The 22938-nt window shown below is 45.7% G+C and overlaps 1 protein-coding gene across 1 annotated transcript in view; it reads left to right on the forward strand.

Annotated features, from left to right (window-relative positions):
* LOC311109177 (transcriptional activator GLI3-like) overlaps positions 1 to 22938 on the forward strand; it is a 170475-nt gene that overhangs the window by 62305 nt on the left and 85232 nt on the right. Inside the window, exon 3 of the mRNA XM_084152014.1 lies at positions 6342 to 6599. Coding sequence (XP_084008140.1) covers positions 6342 to 6599 — 258 coding nt within the window. The remainder of the gene's footprint in view (positions 1 to 6341; positions 6600 to 22938) is intronic.

The raw sequence follows: 22938 nt of genomic DNA on the forward strand, positions 1-22938 counted from the left end.
TCTCTCTCTCTCTCTCTCTCTCTCTATCTCTCTGTCTCTCTTTCCCCTCATCTAAGGATTTGGCTCCACTCCACTCCATACCTCATTATCACTTTTATATTTTTAATTTGGTCATTTGTTGCATGAGTTCACCGCTCCTTTATTCCCTGTGCATTAGGATTTAATGAGCGGCTGGCTGGGCAAGAAAGATAGCGAGCGAGAGAGAGAGAGAGAGAAAGTGAGATAGAAAGTGAGATAGAATGTGAAAAATAGAGAGAGGAAGAGGAAAAAGTGAGCGAGAAGGTGGGGTAGAGACAGATGGATAGAGAGAGAAAAGGTTCAGGAGGAGCGAGAGAATGCCAGGGAGAGAGGACGGAGAGACTAGTCGCCATTATAGTGGCAGAGAAAGCTCCTGAAATAGTAGCACTCTGATCAGGACAGCAGTGAGCACAATTACCTTCTTTTCAAATCCAACAGTGACACTGCGGGAGGAAGGAGGACTTTGAAACTTGAAAGGCAAGAGCACACTTTCAACCTCAAACGCGAGCAGGAAAGGGCTCTGAAATTTGTTCAGTGCTCCCCATCCACCATTAGCTTGTTTCTTCCTCTCGCCTCCAGGCATTTTAAGCGCTTTTTGAAAAGATGTTAAGAAATTCAATCACCATAGACAGTTCTTTTTTCGTTTTCTTTGTGTGTGAGGCATGCTTCACCTTGGTCCACTGAGGACCGGCCTGCTACTTTGTGTTGTTGGTGAATAGACCTGTGAATCGGTGGGGGAGAGGAGGACGGGATGGGGGAAACCATGGGAAAAAGGGGGGGGAAATGAAAGAGGAATGAAAAATGAGGGAGGGAAGAAAGAGAAAAAGCCAAGAGGGTCTGTTTGAGGCTGATGATGGTCAGGGTTGGAGAGGTGCTCCTGAAGTTTAGGCTTTTCAAAGTGTTTGCAGACACCTGTGTCCTCCACATCAGAGCAAGAGCACTCAGCGCCACCGCAATGGATGAGAACACTGACTAGAAAGCCTCCAGCGATCCAACACAATATACTATCAAACACCATTGGACCAAAAATGATATACAGTCAGTTCTAAAAGTATTGCCACCCTTGACAAAAAACTGTATAAAATAAATAATACAAATACTGAGCTATATTGTATGCAAAAAATTTTTTTTTGCTTTACATGAACTTTACAGAGTACCATGACATTTTAGCCCAAAATCTGGTTGCCTCTGCCAAGAGGCTGAATCTTGGCCGCAAGTGGATCTTCCAGCAAGACAATAACCTCAAGCACACATCAAAATCCACAAAGAAATTGTTAATTGACCACAAAATCAACATTTTGCAATGGCCGTCTCAGTCTCTGGGTTTGAAGCCTTTGAAAACGTGATTTGAATTGAAGAGGTCAGTCCATAGGCCCAGACAAATGTTATCAAGGATCTGAAAAGATTCTGTATGGAGGAATGGTCTAAGATCCCTCTCAATGTGTTCTCTGATCTCATAAAACATTTAAGAAAAAGGCTCAGTGCCGTTATCCTCGCAAAGTGAGGTATTAAAAACAGGGGTGCCAATCATTTTGACCCATATCTTTTTGAGAATAAGAACATATGACTCTTTCTCTGAGCAATTGTATTAGTATAAAATAATATAATTTGTATTATTTATTTTATACAGTCTATTGCTCATCTTTATCAAGGGTGGCAATAATTTTGGACCTGACTGTAAGAATCATTATCAGTAAACTGCACCTATGAAGCTCGGGAGGGTTCAAATAAAGTCAAATAAAATATAACCAAGTTTTCCAGCCGTTTAGGTTGGATGACATTAGAATGGGATATAAATGGGGATAGGAGTGAGCCTTGGGTGATTCCTCCTCTTTCAGCATCACCATTCAAGTGTTAGTTGTTGACCTTCTGCTGCCCAGTGTTTGTTAAACCATTGAATGTAGTATATGCTGAAATAATTAACCCATTCAAGGTGGAATTCACTGAAATAAAGAACCCATTTAAGGTGGTATGCACAGAAATAATGAACCCATTTAAGGTGGTATACACTATATAATATACGGCAGAATGATGAACCCCCCTGACTCAGTTCACCATGGCGAAGTAGAGGGAGGAGGGGAATGGAGTGACACTGGTTTGATTGAACTATTGTTTTTTTGTAATTGCGCCGGAGGGGATGGCTTTTATGGGCTCTTAACTAACTGTGCTATTTTGTTAGTTTTTTCGCATTGTTTGTAACTTATTTTGTACATAATGTTGCTGCTACTGTCTCTTATGACCAAAAAGAGCTTCTGGACATCAGAACAGCGATTACTCACCTTGAACTGGACAAATAATTTTTCTTTAATGAGTAGGACGAGAGGGATTTGCTCCAGACACCTGCCAGGGCCCTCATCCCCGTCATTCGCAGGAGAAAGAGACGGAGATATCGGGGAAGGAGATCGGGGTTAATCGAGGGGCTAATCTGCCTTGGCCATCGGTACTATTGGCCAACGTACAATCGCTGGATAATAAAGTGGACGAACTAAAAGCACGTATATCATCCTACCAACGGGACAAACTGTAATATCTTATGTTTCACCGAGTCGTGGCTGATTGACGACATGAATAACACTGTATCGGCAGGATAGAACAGCAGCCTCTGGTAAGACAAGACCCACTCCAATTTGCATACCGCCCCAACAGATCCACAAATGATGCAATCTCTATTGCACTCAACACTGCCCTTTCCCACCGGGACAAAAGGAACACCTACGTGAGAATGCTGTTCATTGACTACAGCTCAGCGTTCAACACCATAGTGCCCTCAAAGCTCATCACTAAGCTAAGGACCCTAGGACTAAACACCTCCCTCTGCAACTGGATCCTGGACTTCCTGACGGGCCGCCCCCAGGTGGTAAGGGTAGGTAACAACACATCCACCACGCCGATCCTCAACACGGGGGCCCCTCAGGGGTGCGTGCTCAGTCCCCTCCTGTACTCCCTGTTCACTCATGACTGCATGGCCAGGCATGACTCCAACACCATCGTTAAGTTTGCTGATGACACAACAGTGGTAGGCCTGATCACCGACAACGACGAGACAGCCTATAGGGAGGAGGTCAGAGACCTGGCCGTGTGGTGCCAGGACAACAACCTCTCCCTCAACGTGATCAAGACAAAGGAGATGATTTTGGACTACAGGAAAAAGAAGAGGACAGAGGAAGACAAAACCTATTCCCCCTTAGGAGACTGAAAAGATGTGGCATGGTTCCTCAGATCCTCAAAAGGTTCTACAGCTGCACCATCGAGAGCATCCTGACTGGTTGCATCACTGCCTGGTATGGCAACTGCTCGGCCTCAGAGGGTAGTGCATACAGCCCAGTACATTACCAGGCGGTGTCAGTTATGTCAAAGACTCCAGCCTCCCTAGTCATAGACTGTTCTCTCTGCTACCGCACGGCAAGTGGTTACCGGAGCGCCAAGTCTTCTAAACAGCTTCTACCCCCAAGCCATAAGACTCCTGAACATCTAATTAAACCCCCCCCCCCCCCCCCCTTACGCTGCTGCTACTCTCTGTTTATTATCTATTTGCATAGTCACTTTAATAACTCTACCTACATGTACATATTACCTCAATTACCTCGACTAACCGGTGCCCCCTCACATTGACTCTGTGCCGGTACCCCCTGTATATAGCCTCGCTACTGTTATTTTACTATTGTTATTTTACTGCTGCTCTTTAATTATTTGTAACTTTTTTTTTCTTTCTTTATTTCTCGGGTATTCTTTCTTAAAACTGCATTGTTGTTTAAGGGCTTGTAAGCATTTCACTGTAAGGTCTACACCTGTTGTATTCAGCACATGTGACAAAGTAAATTTGATTGGATTGGATTAGCTGCTTGACCTCTCAGAGACATGAGTGAATAGGGCTGGAGTTCACTGAGAGAGAACTAGAGAGAGAGGGGGAGGGAGGGAGAGAATGAGAGACACACAACTGGGGAGAGGGGGAAGAAGCCAAAGAGAAAGATAGGAACACAGTGTAATAATATATTTGGGAATAATGACCACAGTATTTTGTCTCCAGAAAGAGTTCATAGAAACTGTTTAGCTGGGCTTGTGGGAGTTTGGCTTCACTTCCAAAAAACCAAAGATTATTGCTACAAGTACATTGTGTATGTCAAGTCTATGGAACTCATACATAAATAAACTAGACCAAGAACAAGAAACATATCCAGGTCTATGATAGTTACATGGTCTTATTCCCGGCCTCTGCAGTGTGTTTACTGGATGAGTATTCAGTACATAAAGGCCTACACTCCTCTCAGCAGCACAACCCTATCCTTTGCTCTACTGGCTCCCAGCACAGTTTACAGTCGCGACTTCCTTCCTCAAATCCAATGCGTGCGAGAACATGAACCCCGACTCTGAAATCCCTTTATGTTAATATTGCGCTTTGCAAGAGCAGACCCTATTAATCCAGCTTTAAGAGCATAAATGCCATTATTCCCTTAATAAGATCACAGGCTGTGCAGTATAGGATTAAATACTTATATCATAACTGACACTGTCATTTCCTGCGGATGACAGCGTGAGCCTCTGCTCTCTCGCTGGCTTGCCAGTTCCGCGTTAAGACTAGTGGAATTTGCTGCTCCGTTCGGGGCATGGCTGGGCCCGAACGCAGGTAATGGATGTGGGAGAGTGAGAGTAATAAAAGTCAGACCAGTGGATCTCTCTCTTTCTCATTCTCTCTTCTCTCTCGTTCTCTCTCCTTTCGTGCCACTCTCAAGCTACTGTAGCGGCCAACTCGGGGTGCTCAGTGTAGCGCTCTTTAATCTAAATTGGAGAGCTGCAGTTTTCTGCTGCCTGCAGTTCATCGGGGGGCCTTACAGCGCTAGGCTGGTAAGTGCTACAGAACCTTTGGCACCGGCACCGCGGCACTCTGCCAGGGCTCTCAGTGAGACATTAAAAGAGAGAGACGGGGAGAGAGAGAGAGACAGAGACAGGCAGTGGGTAGTGGGCACTGGACCGTGCTGATCATGAACAACCACAGTGAAATTAGAACCAACCAGGAACCAGGACTGGACCAGGGGAGATTTCCCAGCAGTGTCTAATTAAGTGAATCTGTTGCTCAGTCAGGATAAGGCCAAACTCGGTGGACTCTCTGGATCTGGTAGAGGAATAGGATGGATTTGAGGCATTGAGAAGGATTGATAGAATCGTATGTAACTGAATCAAACTGGCTCTGAATTGCACAAGGCTAGAGCCGCCAGTTTAAAACTTTCAATCGTACAAAGCATTACCTAAAAATATTCAACTCTAATAATTTATCATAATCATACTATACGTACAGATGATAGGAATTATCTCAGACCAGAATTTTCAAGTGTGTAGGTTTTACTCTCAAATGAAGACAGTGTCCAGAGTATCCTCACTTTAGGGACTACTCATAATAAGTCTGTACAGGTCAGGGGCCAGGCGACCCCATGAAGGCCAGGGTCAGTGTTTAGGTCAAAGGTCAAGTCTTTCCAAAGCAGATCAGCCCTTGAACTCTCTTCACTTTTATCCCACTAACTCAGCCCAGCACACCAGGGATAGCTTCTCAGGGGAACTCTCCTTTCCATCTCTCCTCTTAATTTCTCTCCTTCACCCCGAGAGAGAAAGAGAGTGAGAGATTACTCTGGAAGAGAGGGGGTTGAGGAGGTGGGAGAAGGGGGGGGAGTTGATACTACCCATGAGGCCGGTTAATGGGCAGTTTGGAATGCAGGCGAGAAGACCCCGGTTGCTTTCTCCATGGGAATCCATTTATTTTATAAAAAGAACATACAGAGCTGCCTTTAAGATCCGACTTGTGGGAATCGCTCCTCCTCTGACTGTGGCCACGATGCAGGGGGTTGGGTTCGTTTAGTTGGTGAGAGCACAAGAGATGAGTCCTATTGGATTCAGCTGGCTCCTATGGAGGCTAAACCCCGCGTGGATTTGCACAATGCGTACTTGTTTGGTTGCAGGTGTACAAAACAAATCTACTGCCCCTCCCCCTCACAGGAGTATGCTACGTGATCTTACTTGTTTCCCATGTATATGGGTGTCTTGTCTTGTGTGTGTGTGTGTGCGTGTGTGCAGACTCTGAGAGGTAAAGAAATTCCCATTGACGGCAGCAGCCGTAAATCACTGTTATGATTCTACTGATAGTGAAACCACTACCTTTCACAACCAAATGGCTTTCAGGTTGTGAATAATTAAGCAGACTTTCGACTCAGTATCTTACAGTATCTTTCAATGTACCAAGATCTATGCAGTATCGTCAGTAAGTATGGCCTCATATTTTTACCCAGATATATATATATAATCTCACCCGCTCTCTCCCCCCTGTCCCCTTAAAGAAGATGAGAGATTGGGCACGCAGTACCACCACCACCACCACCGCGAGAGGCGCAATGCCATCAGCACCCAGGCCTCCACACCTGGCACCCCTGGCAGCAAGCTGGGTGAGGAGCCGTCCACGTCCACAGAAGAGCACCCCCCACTGGTAAAGAAAGAGCTGCACAGCTCGCTGCCCCACCTGGCGGACCACGGCCTGCCCTACTGTGGAACGCTGTTTGCCATGGACCCCCGCAACGGATACCTGGACTCCCACTACGGTGAGTACAGACAACAGACCTCAGTTTAAAGAGGAGGGGTTGGATAGGTTGTTCTAATATGATTGTTAGAGAGTTTATGAAGCCAAAAGTAGAGTGGGTTCATGGCTAGTTTGTGTCGGTAGGGCTTTTGGTCATCAGACAACTTGAATTGCCTCAGTGATTTAGTAAATTGATGGATAATTACATAAAACTTAACATACAATATTTTTGGGGGGTAAGATAGGATATTTGTCCTTGTTTGTGTGTATTTGTGAACAATATACTATAATTTGAGTGAGGCGGCAGGCTTAAGGACTTGCCTGTAGGCCTGGGTTTTACACCCAGTAGATAAGGGAGTTTATCAAAATTGGGTTTGATTTCGAATTCTTTGTGGATCTCTGTAATCTGAGGGAAATCTGTGTCTCTAATATGGTCATACATTTGGCAGGAGGTTAGGAAGTGCAGCTCAGTTTCCACCTCATTTTGTGGGCAGTGTGCACATAGCCTGTCTTCTCTTGAGAGCCAGGTCTGCCTACGGCTGCCTTTCTCAATAGCAAGGCTATACTCATTGAGTCTTTACATAGTCAAAGCTTTCCTTAAGTTTGGGTCAGTCACAGTGGTCAGGTATTCTGCCACTGTGTACTCTCTGTTTAGAGCCAAATAGCATTCTAGTTTGCTCAGTTTTTTTGTTAATTCTTTCTGATGTGTCAAGTAATTCTCTTTTTGTTTTCTCATGATTTGGTTGGGTCTAATTGTGTTGTTGTTGTTGTTGTCCTGGGGCTCTGTGGGGTCTGTTTGTGTTTGTGAACAGAGCCCCAGGACCAGCTTACTTAGGGGACTCTTCTCCAAGTTCATCTCTTTGTAGGTGATGGCTTTGTTATGGAAGGTTTGGGAATCGCTTCCATTTAAGTGGTTATAGAATTTAACGGCTCTTTTCTGGATTTTGATAATTAGCGGGTATCGGCCTAATTCTGCATGCATTATTGTCTCTCTCTCCCTAATTCTCTCCCCCTCTCTCTCTCTCTCTCTGGGAAGTTTGTCTTGGGAGCTTTCAGCGTAGCTTCTTAATTCCCTCATTAGGGGCCTGTCCGAGCACAGTCCTCCACTTTCACTCATCAACACATACATCAAAGCCCCAACACTACGCTGTACTGCAGAGTCAAACCACTATCACTACCCATCGTCTCCCTTCTCTCTCACTGGGACTGAGAGACTGTGGGTAAGAGGAAGGGGTAGGAATAGAGGAGTGAGGTATAAAGAGAGAGAGAGAGAAGTGAGGGACATGAGGTTTGAGGGAGAGAGAGAGTATGATAGAAAAATAAAATATGAGAGAGCGAGTGAGAGGAGTGAGGGAGATGTGGTTAGAGAGAGAGTGAGAGAGAGAGAGAACAAAGGAATAAGAGAAAGATGCAGTTACAGAATTAGAGACAGCTGAGTGAAGCGGGGTGGGGGGGGGGGGGGGGGACTGTAGGAGGTCAATTTCGTGACCTCCTCTGGACAAAGATTTGATGTGATGGCTTGTTTAGTTTCGCGAAATTGCCTGCGAATTGAGCCTGACAGAGTGGTTTTAATCCGCAGGCCGTAATGAAAAGGTCTCTCTCTCCCTGGTTTCGGCTTTGGTCCTTTACTGTAACTATATTTATTTAGTTAATTAGCCGGCATCTCCTTTGTGCACTGGTGCGTCCATCCACCACAGAGCTACAGTACTAATGTGAAAGGTTACTTAAAGTAATGCCCAGGGTCTGTTCTTTGGTGTAGCCGACAGGATCCTCGCAAGCAGAACATTACTGTCGATTACAGCCCGGTCTTAGCTCAGCATGACTGCCACTGTTGATTTTGTGTGTCTGTGTGTGTGAGAGTGTGTGTGTGAGCACTGGTGGTAGAGGGTTCCAGACCACTGAAGCCAAGGGGAACTAGGGGCCGTGGTTGGGGTGGTGGTTGGGGGTCACAGTAAGGGGTGGCAGTGCCTCGGGATAATGCTTAAAAGTCACAGAGAGTTCAGAAGCAGCAGGAAAAGTCAAAGGGCTCCATTCTTTCTGCAGAACAGGCAGAGTGGATGGAGAAAGTCATACTGCTATTGGGGCGCACCCCATGATTATATATATATGATTAAGTTCTATTGGAGTTCAATAGCTAAGTACACTTGGAGCACATTATGAAATGCGAGGGCAGTTGTTTTTCCTCTGAGGGTGGAGTGTGCCGTAAATGGATGTCGTTGGGACGTGCCCTGACCCTGACTCAGTTCAGAAAGAGTTACGACCAGAGGTGAGAGAAAAGAGCAGGCCGGTGGTTGTGTAAAATGGCTTCCTCTGGTACCAGGTGTGGGGAACACGAGGTGTCCCTGAAGGCGCCTGCCGGTCGGCCGGTCCCATTCTGTCTGATTGGCCCAGGCTCCAGGCCCCTAGGCCCCTCGGCACCTAAACCGCCAACGGACCCTTTGAACACGGAGCCCTATGGCTCCACCACTCCACCACCACTCCACCACCACTACCCCCAGAGCCTGGGAAGTGTGAAGAACATTGATCCCTGTGCTTGGTTGAACAACCACTTCCCCACCCTTCCTTCCAAGGTCAACTCCGCCAACACTCCCCTCTCCCTGGGGTCTCTGACTGACTGTCACCTCCCTAAATGTATCCCAGGTGTGTGTTGTGCATGTGAGGGTGATGGAGAGGGAGTCCTGAGTCTTTGTGCTGTGCTTGCAGAGTGCGGGGCGCTGCACAACCTGGCTACGGCCGACAGCCAGGTAAATGTGATTACTCTTCCCACTGGTGTGTTGTCAGTGCTTAATGCAGCTAAACACGTCGGCACCTGCAGCCTCAAGTGCACCTGGACTGCTGGGTTGTCATGGTTGTCGCTGTGGTGGCAATACGCAGTGTAGTGGGTGTCGAAAAGGGGGGAGAAGGGGAAGGGAGGAGGGGAAGTGCAGTTTGTGTTCTTTTTCGAGATCTCTGCTTCTCTTCGCAAATCTCTCCTTTTCAAGCAGCCCCTTCTGTGCACTCTCCCACTCCCCTAAGGACTCTGATTTTTGTGTTTACTCTCGCCTTTACACCCACTTGCCCACATAAAGGAGGAGGCATTAAGGAAAAATAGCCCCTATTACGTGCATTAGTTAAATCGCGGTGATGCATAGCGTCTAAGACTATTTTCTTGGGCAAACACTGGATAAGTGTCCATATCCCGCTTACCACAACACTAATACGTGGGGCTTTCGCCTGGATAAGGAGGAGGAAGGATTGGGGAGGAGGATTAATAAGAAAGAGAGAGAGACTTGGGTTTTTTAAGATTTGTGTATTGTGAGGATGTGTGTTTTGTGAGAACATGTGTATTGTGAGGACGTTAGCGCTGCGGTGGCACTATCTGTTTACATTGTGGGCTTATTAGCAGGTCAGTGGTCCTCAGCAACAGTGGAACACTTGCTGGAGTTCCCCGCTACTCTCTCCTCCAGGATCCCTCTTCTTCCTTCAAGTGTTTGTCTTTTTCTTAAACACTTGTTCGCCCTTCCTCCCAGGCCAGTCAAAACATGTCCCGTTACGGGATTCAATGGTCGGCTTTCTAATGTTTCTTTCCAATCCTAACAGTATTGAAACATCAGAAGATGTTTTGTCAAAGGAAAGTGACTGGGGAGGGTGGGAAAAGCACTAAGCTGTTGAAACAATCTTTAAGTATGTTGGTTGGTTCCTTAACGACCAAGGCTGTTTGGTGGTTGTGTGTGTCTGTGATGACACAGTAGTAGGTCATTATGTGGACCGAGACAGACTCTTATAGCTGAAGTATATATCAGCCTTATACAGTCTGATGGAATCAAGATCAGGATCCTCAGACCAAAGCCTTGGTCATGTCTCACCTCTGAGACCTCTTGGACCAGGGCTGCTAAACCATAGCAAGGTGGAAGAACAGTACAAATCGATGGCTGGTCTAGTGGAGGGTTTGGATACCATCAGGCTATATCCCTGAAACCCTGCTCTTTGTGTCCAAAGCTCTGGCAGAAGTGACCATTACCTGGGATTGTGAAGAAAGGGAAAGGAGAGCTCAGCCAGACCCGGGGCTTATGGAGTCGGAGGTGGGGGTGGGATGGTGATCTCAAGCTCCAGACGGGTTAAGTTAACCTCCAAAGCTGCTTTGTAGAGGAGATCTCAGGTCTACTGGTCCGTAGCACAGCGAGGACTGGGTCCACGTCAATCTGTCTGCCTCAATATCAAACTACAGCAGCTACTCAGTGAACTGAATGAGCTGGCTGTCACAAAACTCCAATGTGTTTTGCACCACAATGGAGCAGGCTCTGTACAGTTAATGACTGCATTACTGCGCTCCCTGATTCAGAGTCACAAATATAGGCCATACAGGAACTATAGGAAAGCTTTCCTGCCACAGAAAAAAGTCACGAAAATAACCCATACTGGAAAAGTCATTTATAACGAATTTTTTCTCTGAAAACCCGCTCAAAGAGGCCAACTTTCTGGGTTCCACATTGGTTTCCTTGTCACGAGTTTTGGCAAAACAGGTTCAAGCACTCCTCCCCACAGAAATTAAAATACAGAGGAGCGGGGGTGGAGGTGGGGAGGCGTTGGGAGACACGTGCCCATTTCAAGGACGATTGAGGGCTTGTCTTTGAGATTGTTTCAATATTGGCTTTTAGAGCGGGGGGTGGCCCAGAGAAACCCCCTAGTGAGTCTCGGGGGAGAGGAACCCGGGGGGAACCCGGGGGCACCCTACAGGCGATAGAAAGGAATCTCTTCCATCCACCTCCTTTCATCAAGAAAGAGAAACATGACCGGGCAGCTCTTGAATTAGCCCCGCAGTCCAGCGCACCAGGGATAATCGCTGTGATCCCCTTTTATACAGCTTATTACAGGAATCTCACAGTATAATGCCGATTTTAGGCCGTTTGATGATTGAAGGGATTGTGCAAAGTTTTAAGTGGTTAAAGAAAGACACTTTCGCTCTAAGTGAAGGTCAGGCTTTCTTGTAGTTACTCTTAGTACCACAGAGACCGAGAATGTGTGCAAAATGCATTTTTAACAATAATGTTGTTACAATAACAATATTCATTTGGAGTGACTCAAAAATAATGAAAAATATCTTAACAAATGAGTACTCAGCATTTCTTCTTATCATTCTTGCAACATCTGTCTGCGTTTTGGACCCCCTTGTCAACAGAGGCATCACACGCCTAAGACAATAGGCATGCTTTGAAGTGGCGAAGGCTTAAAAATAAGACTTACAGCATGTTTCTCTGACCGTCCACAAGGATACGCCACCACCACTAACACCAACACTAACACCACCAGCCACAACAATAACGCCATTCAACACAATGTTCATAAAGATTTGAGTGCAGGCAGGAACAATATGAGGCTCATGGGTCTTTTCTTCCTCCTCCTGGTGGTTTTTAAACCATGACATCTTGAGCCTTCATTTTCTCCCCCTCCTGAAGTATTCAGTGGGAATAAGAAGCAGGATAATCACCTGGTGTGGAGTGGGACAGTCACACTCATTTCATGCCCGCCTATATGTTTGTTCACTGTATTCACTGCAAATCTCACCGCCCGGCCTTGTAGCGCAGCGATTTATGCTCCTCTTCTCATAGCGTTAGCACTCTTATCCCTTCAACAAACCCCCAACGCCTCCCTCCCCCCTCTCCTCTCTTCTTGTCTCCTGAGGATGGACTGTACCTATTATTCTACAGGAGGAGGGGGCTGAGGCATGCTGGGTAATTAACATGTTTCCTCTCAGCTCCATTACAGGCTGGAGCAAATAAGTAGACTAGAGTACATCTTATTGTCTATACCACAGTGGAGAGACTTACAAAAGAGAGAGAGGGAGAGAGAAAGAGGCAGAGTGAAAGAGAGACAGAAAGTGAGAAAAATGAGGAGGACATGAGAAAGGGAGGAAGAAAGAGAGATGGAAAAAAATAGGAGAGAAGAACTGCCAGTGAGAGAGAGAGTGAGACTGGAGAAGGAGAGGGAAACAAATCGCTGCGCTACAAGACCGGGCGGTGAGTAAAGAGAGACGAGTAGGAGGGGGGGATGTTACGAAGGAGAAAATGAAGAGAGACATAAAAGAATGGGAGCTCGAGGAGGTCAGGCCCATCATAGGCTTAGTGTTTCCTTTAAAGATGGCTGGAACAGGTGGCAGCTCTAGACAATCTCGATCCACAGAGCAGCATCCTCTCAGGAGGAGATAAGGGATTCCTCCGTCCAGCCCTCCCCCTCTCCTCCTCCTCTCTTCTCCTCCATCTCCTCCTCTCCTCAGCTCGGCTCCCCCCGCCGGGGCTGCTTTGATGTGGCTCGGTGTGAGCAGGTTGAGCGGGGCTCACGGCTGGGGCCTGTTGGACCGCTGGGCTGCTGCAGGGGCCTCTGGCAGCCAGACTCTCTGCCTCTCTGGCCCGGCTCAATCAGTGTTGCTCTACGGTGCCCGCAACTTTCAGGTCTCATTAAAGCACACCGGCAGGGTTAATCCTCTTTAAGTTTTTACACGCCGCCCCGTTTGTCTCTCAGACACAGGCAGAGGGACCAGGGGGACCCCAGGGCACCGCCTACGTGACAAAATAACAAAATATCACTGTGACACCAAGTTCTGCTCTTTTCTCCTCTCTTTTACACTCCCTCGCTCCCCTGTGTACAGTACTGGATGTTCTACTCTCCTTTTCTTTTCTCTCTTTGGGTGCTATCGCTCCTTCTCATTGTGCGTTCTCCCTTCTCTCTCTCTCCCTCCATTCCCTTGATAGTACCTAGCTCTGGTTGTAAATCTTTCAGGATTATTTTGGGGGGAATTTGTTGACAAGGGTGGAGTAAATGGATTACATGTTGTCCTTGTTTTTGGGAGGAGGGAGAGGGGAGAGATCAGGCCCCGCTTTGAGGAAGGGACAAAGAGAGAAGGGGGAGAGAAAGGGAGATAGAGAGAGAAAGAAAGAGGGTGAAGTGAGGAAGAGACAGAAATATAGGCCCATGTGGAGAGAGACAGTGAAAGACTTAGAAGAGTGTGTGAGAGAGAGAGAGTCAGAGAGAGAGAGAGAGAGAGTCAGAGAGAGAGAGAGAGTCAGAGAGAGAGAGCGAGTCAGAGAGCTACAGGGAGTGTTGCAGTGCGGAGGAGAAGAGCCAGGGCTGTAATTGGCACAGAGGTGACGACCCCTGTCTGCTCCTGAGATCCGGCAATCATTTGTCTGCTTGTTGTGACACTGCGTCCCAAATGGCACTATTCACTAAAATGCAATACTTTTGGCCAGAGCCCATATGTAGGGAATAGGGTGCCATTTGCTTTACACTGTCTGGTGTGACCCACCGTTTCCTCCATTAGACACCCATAATGGACAATAGATCATCTCTCAGACTGTGTCTGTAAACATGCAGGTGCACTACATATGCAAATTCCTAACAACTTTCTTTTTTATGTGAATAAAGTATTGAATTCTTGAATCTTGAATATCACGTTTAATAAATAAATACATCTATCAGACCGAAGAATAAATCAACACTACCGTTCAAAAGTTTGGGGTCACTTAGAAATGTCCTTGTTTCCCATGAAAACATACATGAAATGAGTTTGAATAGGAAATATAGCAAAATGAATAGGAAATGTAGTCATTGACAAGGTTAGAAATAATGATTTTTAATTGAAATAATAATTGTGTCCTTCAAACTTTGCTTTCGTCAAAGAATCCTCCATTTTCAGCAATTACAGCCTTGCAGACCTTTGTCATTCTAGTTGTCAATTTGTTGAGGTAATGTGAAGAGATTTCACCCCATGCTTCCTGATGCACCTCCCACAAGTTGGATTGGCTTGATGGGCACTTCTTATGTACCATACGGTCAAGCTGCTCCCACAACAGCTCAATAGGGTTGAGATCCGGTGACTGTGCTGGCCACTCCATTATAGACAGAATACCAGCTGACTGCTTCTTCCCTAAATAGTTATTGCATAGTTTGGAGCTATGCTTTGGGTCATTGTCCTGTTGTAGGAGGAAATTGGCTCCAATCAAGTGCCGTCCACAGGTTATGGCATGGCGTTGCAAAATGGAGTGATAGCCTTCATTTTTCAAGATCCCTTTTACCCTATACAAATCTCCCACTTTACCACCACCAAAGCACCCCCAGACATCACATTGCCTCCACCATGCTTGACAGATGGCATCAAGCACTCCTCCAGCATCTTTTCATTTGGTCTGCGTCTCACAAATGTTCTTCTTTGTGATCCGAACACCTCAAACTTCGATTCGTCTGTCCATAACACTTTTTTTCCAATCTTCCTCTGTCCAGTGTCCGTGTTCTTTTGCCCATCTTAATCTTTTATTTTTATTGGCCAGTCTGAGATATTACTTTTTCTTTGCAACTCTGCCTAGAAGGTCAGCATCCCGGAGTCGCCTCTTCACTGTTGACGTTGAGACTGGTGTTTTGCGGGTACTATTTAATGAAGCTGCCAGTTGAGGACCTGTGAGGCATCTGTTTCTCAAACTAGACACTCTAATGTATTTGTCCTCTTGCTCAGTTGTGCACCGGGGCCTCCCACTCCTCTTTCTATTCTGGTTAGAGCCAGTTTGCGCTGTTCTGTGAAGGGAGTAGTACACAGCGTTGTACGAGATCTTCAGTTTCTTGGCAATTTCTTGCATGGAATAGCCTTGATTTCTCAGAACAAGAATAGACTGACGAGTTTCAGAAGAAAGTTATTTGTTTCTGGCCATTTTGAGCCTGTAATCGAACCCACAATTGCTGATGCTCCAGATACTCAACTAGTCAACAGTATGAAAATGTATGCACTCACTAACTGTAAGTCGCTCTGGATAAGAGCGTCTGCTAAATGACTAAAATGTAAATGTAGTCTCAAGAAGGCCAGTTTTATTGCTTCTTGAATCAGCACAACAGTTTTCAGCTGTGCTAACATAATTGCAAAAGGGTTTTCTAATGATCAATTAGCCTTTTAAAATGATAAACTTGGATTAGCAAACACAACGTGCCATTGGAACTGATGGTTGCTGATAATGGGCCTCTGTACGCCTATGTAGATATTCCATTAAAAATCAGCCGTTTCCAGCTACAATAGCCATTTACAACATTAACAATGTCTACACTGTATTTCTGATCAATTTGATGTTTTTTTTTATGGACACAAAAAATAATTTTCTTTCGAAAACAAGGACATTTCTAAGTGACCCCAAACTTTTGAACGGTAGTGTAAATGTAAAATTTACATAACTAATGAGGGAAATAGATAGTAGTAAATAAACCATTTCTGCTAAGTTCCTAGTTTTTTCCTAAACTGTCCCCATAACACATGTGGACATCAACTTGAATGCCCTGGGCCACAGTCATGCTGACCAATGCCTTGTTGAATCCCAACCCTGCTCACTAGCTAGCTTCTCTCTCTCGGTGGGTTAGAATTGAACTGTGTCCGAGTGCCTCTTTCCCCTGCCGTGCCAGGCCTGTCTATTATTACCCTTACAGCCAGAACAGCTGTATTAGCCTCACAGTCATTGACTCTCACACAGCAGGGTTACTCTTCTACACTCTGTCATGCTGGGTCAGCCCCAATATGACCTGCCGTGGGGCCCAGGGTGGAGCTGCACCGTGGGGATATCGGGGCTATGGGGCAATGGAGGGCCAGTCCAGAGTAGACCTGCATCGTGAGGCTGTGAGAGAATGAGAGGATAGCACACTCTCCCATTGGCTCAGACTCACACCAGCCTAGACAGTTGGGATGTGAGCATTTCCATTCTCTGCAAGTTAATTGACAATAAAATACATCTTATCATATACTGTATAGTACTATATATACACCATGCATTAGACATGCTTAAGATAGACGTTTCTTGGATGGTCAGGCACAACATTTTCCTATTTATTTATTCATTGGAGTTAGACTTAAACATGGGCCTTAAAAACAACATAGATCTGAAAATAGTAATGTCTCGGTCGGACCAATACAGTGGCTTGCGAAAGTATTCAGCCCCCTTGGCATTTTTCCTATTTTGTTGCCTTACAACCTGGAATTAAAATAGATTTTGAACGTGCATAACTATTCATCCCCTAAAGTCAATACTTTGTAGACCCACCTTTTGCAGCAATTACAGCTGCAAGTATCTTGGGGTATGTCTCTATAAGCTTGGCACATCTAGCCACTAGGATTCTTGCCCATTCTTCAAGGTAAAACTGCTCCAGCTCCTTCAAGTTGGATGGGTTCCGCTGGTGTACAGCAATCTTTAAGTCATACCACAGATTCTGAATTGGATTGAGGTCTGGGCTTTGACTAAGCCATTCCAAGACATTTAAATGTTTCCCCTTAAACCACTCGAGTGTTGCTTTAGCAGTATGCTTAGGGTCATTGTCCTGCTGGAAGGTGAACCTCCATCCAAGTCTCAAATCTCTGGAAGACTGAAACAGGATTCCCTCAAGAATTTCCCTGTATTTAGCACCATCCATCATTCCTTCAATTCTGACCAGTTTCCCAGTACAGTGGGGGGAAAAAAGTATTTAGTCAGCCACCAATTGTGCATGTTCTCCCACTTAAAAAGATGAGAGAGGCCTGTAATTTTCATCATAGGTACACGTCAACTATGACAGACAAATTGAGAATTTTTTTTCCAGAAAATCACATTGTAGGATTTTTAATGAATTTTTTTGCAAATTATGGTGGAAAATAAGTATTTGGTCACCTACAAACAAGCAAGATTTCTGGCTCTCACAGACCTGTAACTTCTTCTTTAAGAGGCTCCTCTGTCCTCCACTCGTTACCTATATTAATGGCACCTGTTTGAACTTGTTATCAGTATAAAAGACACCTGTCCACAACCTCAAACAGTCACACTCCAAACTCCACTATGGCTAAGACCAAAGAGCTGTCAAAGGACACCAGAAACAAAATTGAAGACCTGCACCAGGCTGGGAAGACTGAATCTGCAATAGGTAAGCAGCTTGGTTTGAAGAAATCAACTGTGGGAGCAATTATTAGGAAATGGAAGACATACAAGACCACTGATAATCTCCCTCGATCTGAGGCTCCATACAAGATCTCACCCCGTGGGGTCAAAATGATCACAAGAACGGTGAGCAAAAATCCCAGAACCACATGGGGGGACCTAGTGAATGACCTGCAGAGAGCTTGGACCAAAGTAACAAAGCCTACCATCAGTAACACACTACGCCGCCAGGGACTCAAATCCTGCAGTGCCAGACGTGTCCCCCTGCTTAAGCCAGTACATGTCCAGGCCCGTCTGAAGTTTGCTAGAGTGCATTTGGATGATCCAGAAGAGGATTGGGAGAATGTCATATGGTCAGATGAAACCAAAATAGAACTTTTTGGTAAAAACTCAACTCGTCGTGTTTGGAGGACAAAGAATGCTGAGTTGCATCCAAAGAACACCATACCTACTGTGAAGCATGGGGGTGGAAACATCATGCTTTGGGACTGTTTTTCTGCAAAGGGACCAGGACGACTGATCCGTGTAAAGGAAAGAATGAATGGGGCCATGTATCGTGATATTTTGAGTGAAAACCTCCTTCCATCAGCAAGGGCATTGAAGATGAAACGTGGCTGGGTCTTTCAGCATGACAATGATCCCAAACACACCACCCGGGCAACGAAGGAGTGGCTTCATAAGAAGCATTTCAAGGTCCTGGAGTGGCCTAGCCAGTCTCCAGATCTCAACCCCATAGAAAATCTTTGGAGTTGGAGTTGAAAGTCCGTGTTGCCCAGCGACAGCCCCAAAACATCACTGCTCTAGAGGAGATCTGCATGGAGGAATGGGCCAAAATACCAGCAACAGTGTGTGAAAACCTTGTGAAGACTTACAGAAAACGTTTGACCTGTGTCATTGCCAACAAAGGGTATATAACAAAGTATTGAGAAACTTTTGTTATTGACCAAATACTTATTTTCCACCATAATTTGCAAATAAATTCATTAAAAATCCTACAATGTGATTTTCTGGATTTTTTTCTTCTCATTTTGTCTGCCATAGTTGACGTGTACCTATGATGAAAATTACAGGCCTCTCTCATCTTTTTAAGTGGGAGAACTTGCACAAATGGTGGCTGGCTAAATACTTTTTTCCCCCACCGTAGGTAGCTAGCTAGCTAAACAATGAACCATAATCCAAACTCATAACGTTACTACCCTGCATGAACCTGCAGGTAGCGAACCAACCAGGTTCAATGTTAGCTAGCTAATATTAGGCTATAACTAGCAATGCAAATGGCTCTGAGATACGAATAATATTACTACACAGGTCATACACGTAATGTTAGCTAGCGATCCAGCCAGCTAATGTTAGCTAGCTGCTAAACAGTACGCTTTAACTTGAAATGAAAACGACTTTCTGCTAAGGGGACAGGACAACTTCACCGCATCAAAGGGACGATGGACTGGGCCATGTACCGTCAAATCTTGGGTGAGAACCTCCTTCCCTCAGCCAGGACATTGAACATGGGTCGTGGATGGGTATTCCAGCATGACAATGACCCAAAACACACGGCCAAGGCAACAAAGGAGTGGCTCAAGAAGAAGCACATTAAGATCCTGGAGTGGCCTAGCCAGTCTCCAGACCTTAATCCCATAGAAAATATGTGGAGGGAGCTGAAGGTTCGAGTTGCCTTGGGTCAAACGTTTCGGGTAGCCTTCCACAAGCTTCCCACAATAAGTTGGGTGAATTTTGGCCCATTCCTCCTGACAGAGCTGGTGTAACTGAATCAGGTTTGTAGGCCTCCTTGCTCGCACGCGCTTTTTCAGTTCTGCCCACAAATGTTCTATAGGATTGAGGTCAGGGCTTTGTGATGGCCACTCCAATACCTTGACTTTGTTGTCCTTAAGCCATTTTGCCACAACTTTGGAAGTATGCTTGGGGTCATTGTCCATTTGGAAGACCCATTTCCGACCAAGGTTTTAACTTCCTGACTGATGTCTTGAGATGTTGCTTCAAAATATCCACATAATTTTCCTTCCTCATGATGCCATCTATTTTGTGAAATGCACCAGTCCCCCCTGCAGCAAAGCACCCCCACAGTATGATGCTCCCATCCCCGTGCTTCACGGTTGGGATGGTGTTCTTTGGCTTGCAAGGCCCCCCTTTTTCCTCCAAACAGTAGGAGTAGCAGTGTTTTCTGTGGTAATCCATGTTTCCGTCAGCGCCAAGAAGTCGAGGGACTGGAGGGTAGCATAGGCTGAGATGAACTCTGCCTTGTTGGCCGCAGAACTGCAGTTCCAGAGGCTGCCGGAGACCTGGAACTCCACGTGGGTCGTGCGTGCAGGGACCACCAGGTTAGAGTGGCAGCAGCCACGCGGTGTGAGGCGTTTGTATAGCCTGTGCGGAGAGGAGAGAACAGGGATAGAGAGACACATAGTTGACAGGCTACAGAAAATGGCTACAATAATGCAAAGGAGATCGGAATGAAATGAACTAAACATCTGGGAAAGCGAGAGAGCGGGGCCTCCCTCACTTACGTTTCACTGAAACACCCAAATATAACTCTCCCAACTTCCACCTCAGAAACTATAATTGTTGTAAACTACAGCGGTTCAATGTTTTCTAGGAATAGACTAACTTAGTTTATTCAGCTAGCTAACTTGGTACAGTATTCTATACCAGAGGAAGGCCCTAAAAATTGCCAAAGAATCCAGCCCCCCCCTAGTCATAGACTGTTCTCTCTGCTACCGCACGGCAAGCGGTACCGGAGCGCCAAGTCTAGGTCCAAAAGGCTTCTTAACAGCTTCTACCCCCAAGCCATAAGACTTCTGATCAGCTAATCAAATGGCTACCCGGACTATTTGCATTGACCCCCACCTTTTTTTACACTGCTGCTACTCGCTGTTTATTATCTATACATAGTCACTTTACACCTACCTACATGTACATATTACCTTGACTAACCTGTACCCCCGCACATTGACCCGGTGCCGGTACCCCCTGTATATAGCCTCGTTATTGTTATTTTATTGTTGCTGTTTTATTTTTGACTTGTTTATTTTGTAAATATTTTTCTTAACTGTTATTTTTCTTAAAACTGCATTGTTGGTTAAGGGCTTGTAAGTAAGCATTTAACGGTAAGGTCTACCTACACCTGTTGTATTCGGCACATGTGACGAATAAAATGTGATTTGATTTTGGTTTGATTTGAGAGAGTGGAGACTGGAGAGTTTTAGTGTGGTGTTCTTGCCGCTAAATCGCTGTGTAAATCTCTACCCAGCTGGGAAAGGGGGAGCAGGGGGATTGGGAAGAAGACGGGGGAGGAGGAAGAGGAGGGCCAACCGATGCACAGCGCTTTGTTCCGCTCCCCAGCTTAGGCAATCCGGAGGAATTCACCAAATGCAGCAGATAGATTGGCGCTCCGCAGAGGCCCCCACGAAATAACCTTCACTTCTTCTCTGATGCTCTGTACTGGGATGGATGGAGGGAGGAGGGAGGGAAGGAGAGAGGGAGGGTGGGTGGGTATGTCAGGAAAGCTGGTTTAAGGGTACAATTCAGGGATAGTGGTGTGTGCGTGCATAGCTCCACTCTGAGACAAGACGAGGGCCCTAGCTGGGTACGCAATTTGTTAAGATTGACTCCACTGGGTAAATGTCTTGCAGATGCGGGACTTCCATTGAGCTGTTTGGGGTGGGGTAAGAGGGGTACGGAAGGGGAAATAAGGGAGGGTAAGTTACTTTGACCAAACATATTTGTCTGCCTAATCTCAACCCTGAACTCTAGAGTATGTGGCCTTATTGGTTTAAACGGTCAGCAATGCCTAGGCACAGACCAAAAGACCTTGCGTAGAGTGACTTCTGCGGTGTAGATTAGAACCTTCTGTACTTCCCAGAGAGAGAGAGAGAGAGAGAGAGAGAGAGAGAGAGAGAGAGAGAGAGAGAGAGAGAGAGAGAGATATAGAGAGAGAGAGAGAGAGAGAGAGAGAGAGAGAGAGAGAGAGAGAGTATTGATTTACTGGTAAAGGACTGGTAAAGGAGAAAGTGCGATCTGCCAATGTTTCTCTCGATGATGAATGGCAGAGAGAATTTAGACACTCTTCTTTTATTTAACCTCTACCCTCTCTTCTCTCTCACAGTTAGTCTTTGCTGAGTAAAGGATCTGTTTTCTCCTCAGTCACACACACACACACACACTAGATGTTTTCCTGGGTCTAGGCCACTCACACCTCGTACATTACTACAGAGAGCCTCAGTACAGCTGGAGGATTAGGCTAATTTATTCAGCGGTAATTAGCCTATTAGACGTACAACAATCTGGGACCGTAATTACGCAAACCGCTCCAAAAGTTAACAGCAACTCCCACTGAGCTTAGCTAAACAGTCCCGGAATGTGATATTTACATGTTCAGCTTGAGGTCTCAGTGTGAGCAAACACAAGCAAGCAACCAGAGCAGGGGTGTGAGGGATTGAACCACCAAAATAACCTCCAACATCACACACTCTCATGGGGTTCCTTTCATGTGAACAGTTGTAGCCAAACACAGACACAGGTGATTGGTGCTCATGCGGAGGTGTTTGTGGTGGACAGGTCACTCAGTTTGTGGAGTAGATAGACAAGATTGTGGGGATTGCAGGGGGGTTTTGTTAGGTCTTGTTTAGCGGTACATACACACACGTGTGCGTGCATGCACACGCTCACTCTTTCACGCACATACAGGTAAAAGTCAGTAAATTAGAATATTTTGAAAAACTTGATTTATTTCAGTAATTGCATTCAAAAGGTGTAACTTGTACATTATATTTATTCATTGCACACAGACTGATGCATTCAAATGTTTATTTCATTTAATTTTGATGATTTGAAGTGGCAACAAATGAAAATCCAAAATTCCGTGTGTCACAAAATTAGAATATTGTGTAAGGGTTACATTTTGAAGACACCTGGTGCCACAAAATAATCAGCTGATTAACTCAAAACACCTGCAAAGGGCTTTAAATGGTCTCTCAGTCCAGTTCTGAAGCCTACACAAACATGGGGAAGACTTCAGATTTGACAGCTGTCCAAAAGGCGACCATCGACACATTGCACAAGGAGGGAAAGACACAAAAGGTTATTGCAGAAGAGGCTGGCTGTTCTCAGAGCTCTGTGTCCAAACACATTAATAGAGAGGCAAAGGGAAGGAAAAACTGTGGTCAGAAAAAGTGTACAAGCGATAGGGATCACCGCGCCCTAGTCAAGATTGTGAAAAAAAACCCATTCAAAAATGTGGGGGAGATTCACAAGGAGTGGACAGCTGCTGGAGTCAGGGCTTCAAGATCCACCACCAAGAGACGCTTGAAAGACATGGGTTTCAACTGCCGCATACCTCGTGTCAAGCCACTGTTGACCAAGAAACAGCGCGAAAAGCGTCTCACCTGGGCTAAGGAAAAAAAGAGCTGGACTGCTGCTGAGTGGTCTAAAGTCATGTTT

Source organism: Coregonus lavaretus, assembly GCF_964263955.1.
Source record: "Coregonus lavaretus genome assembly, chromosome: 34".
NCBI classification, from domain to species: domain Eukaryota; kingdom Metazoa; phylum Chordata; class Actinopteri; order Salmoniformes; family Salmonidae; genus Coregonus; species Coregonus lavaretus.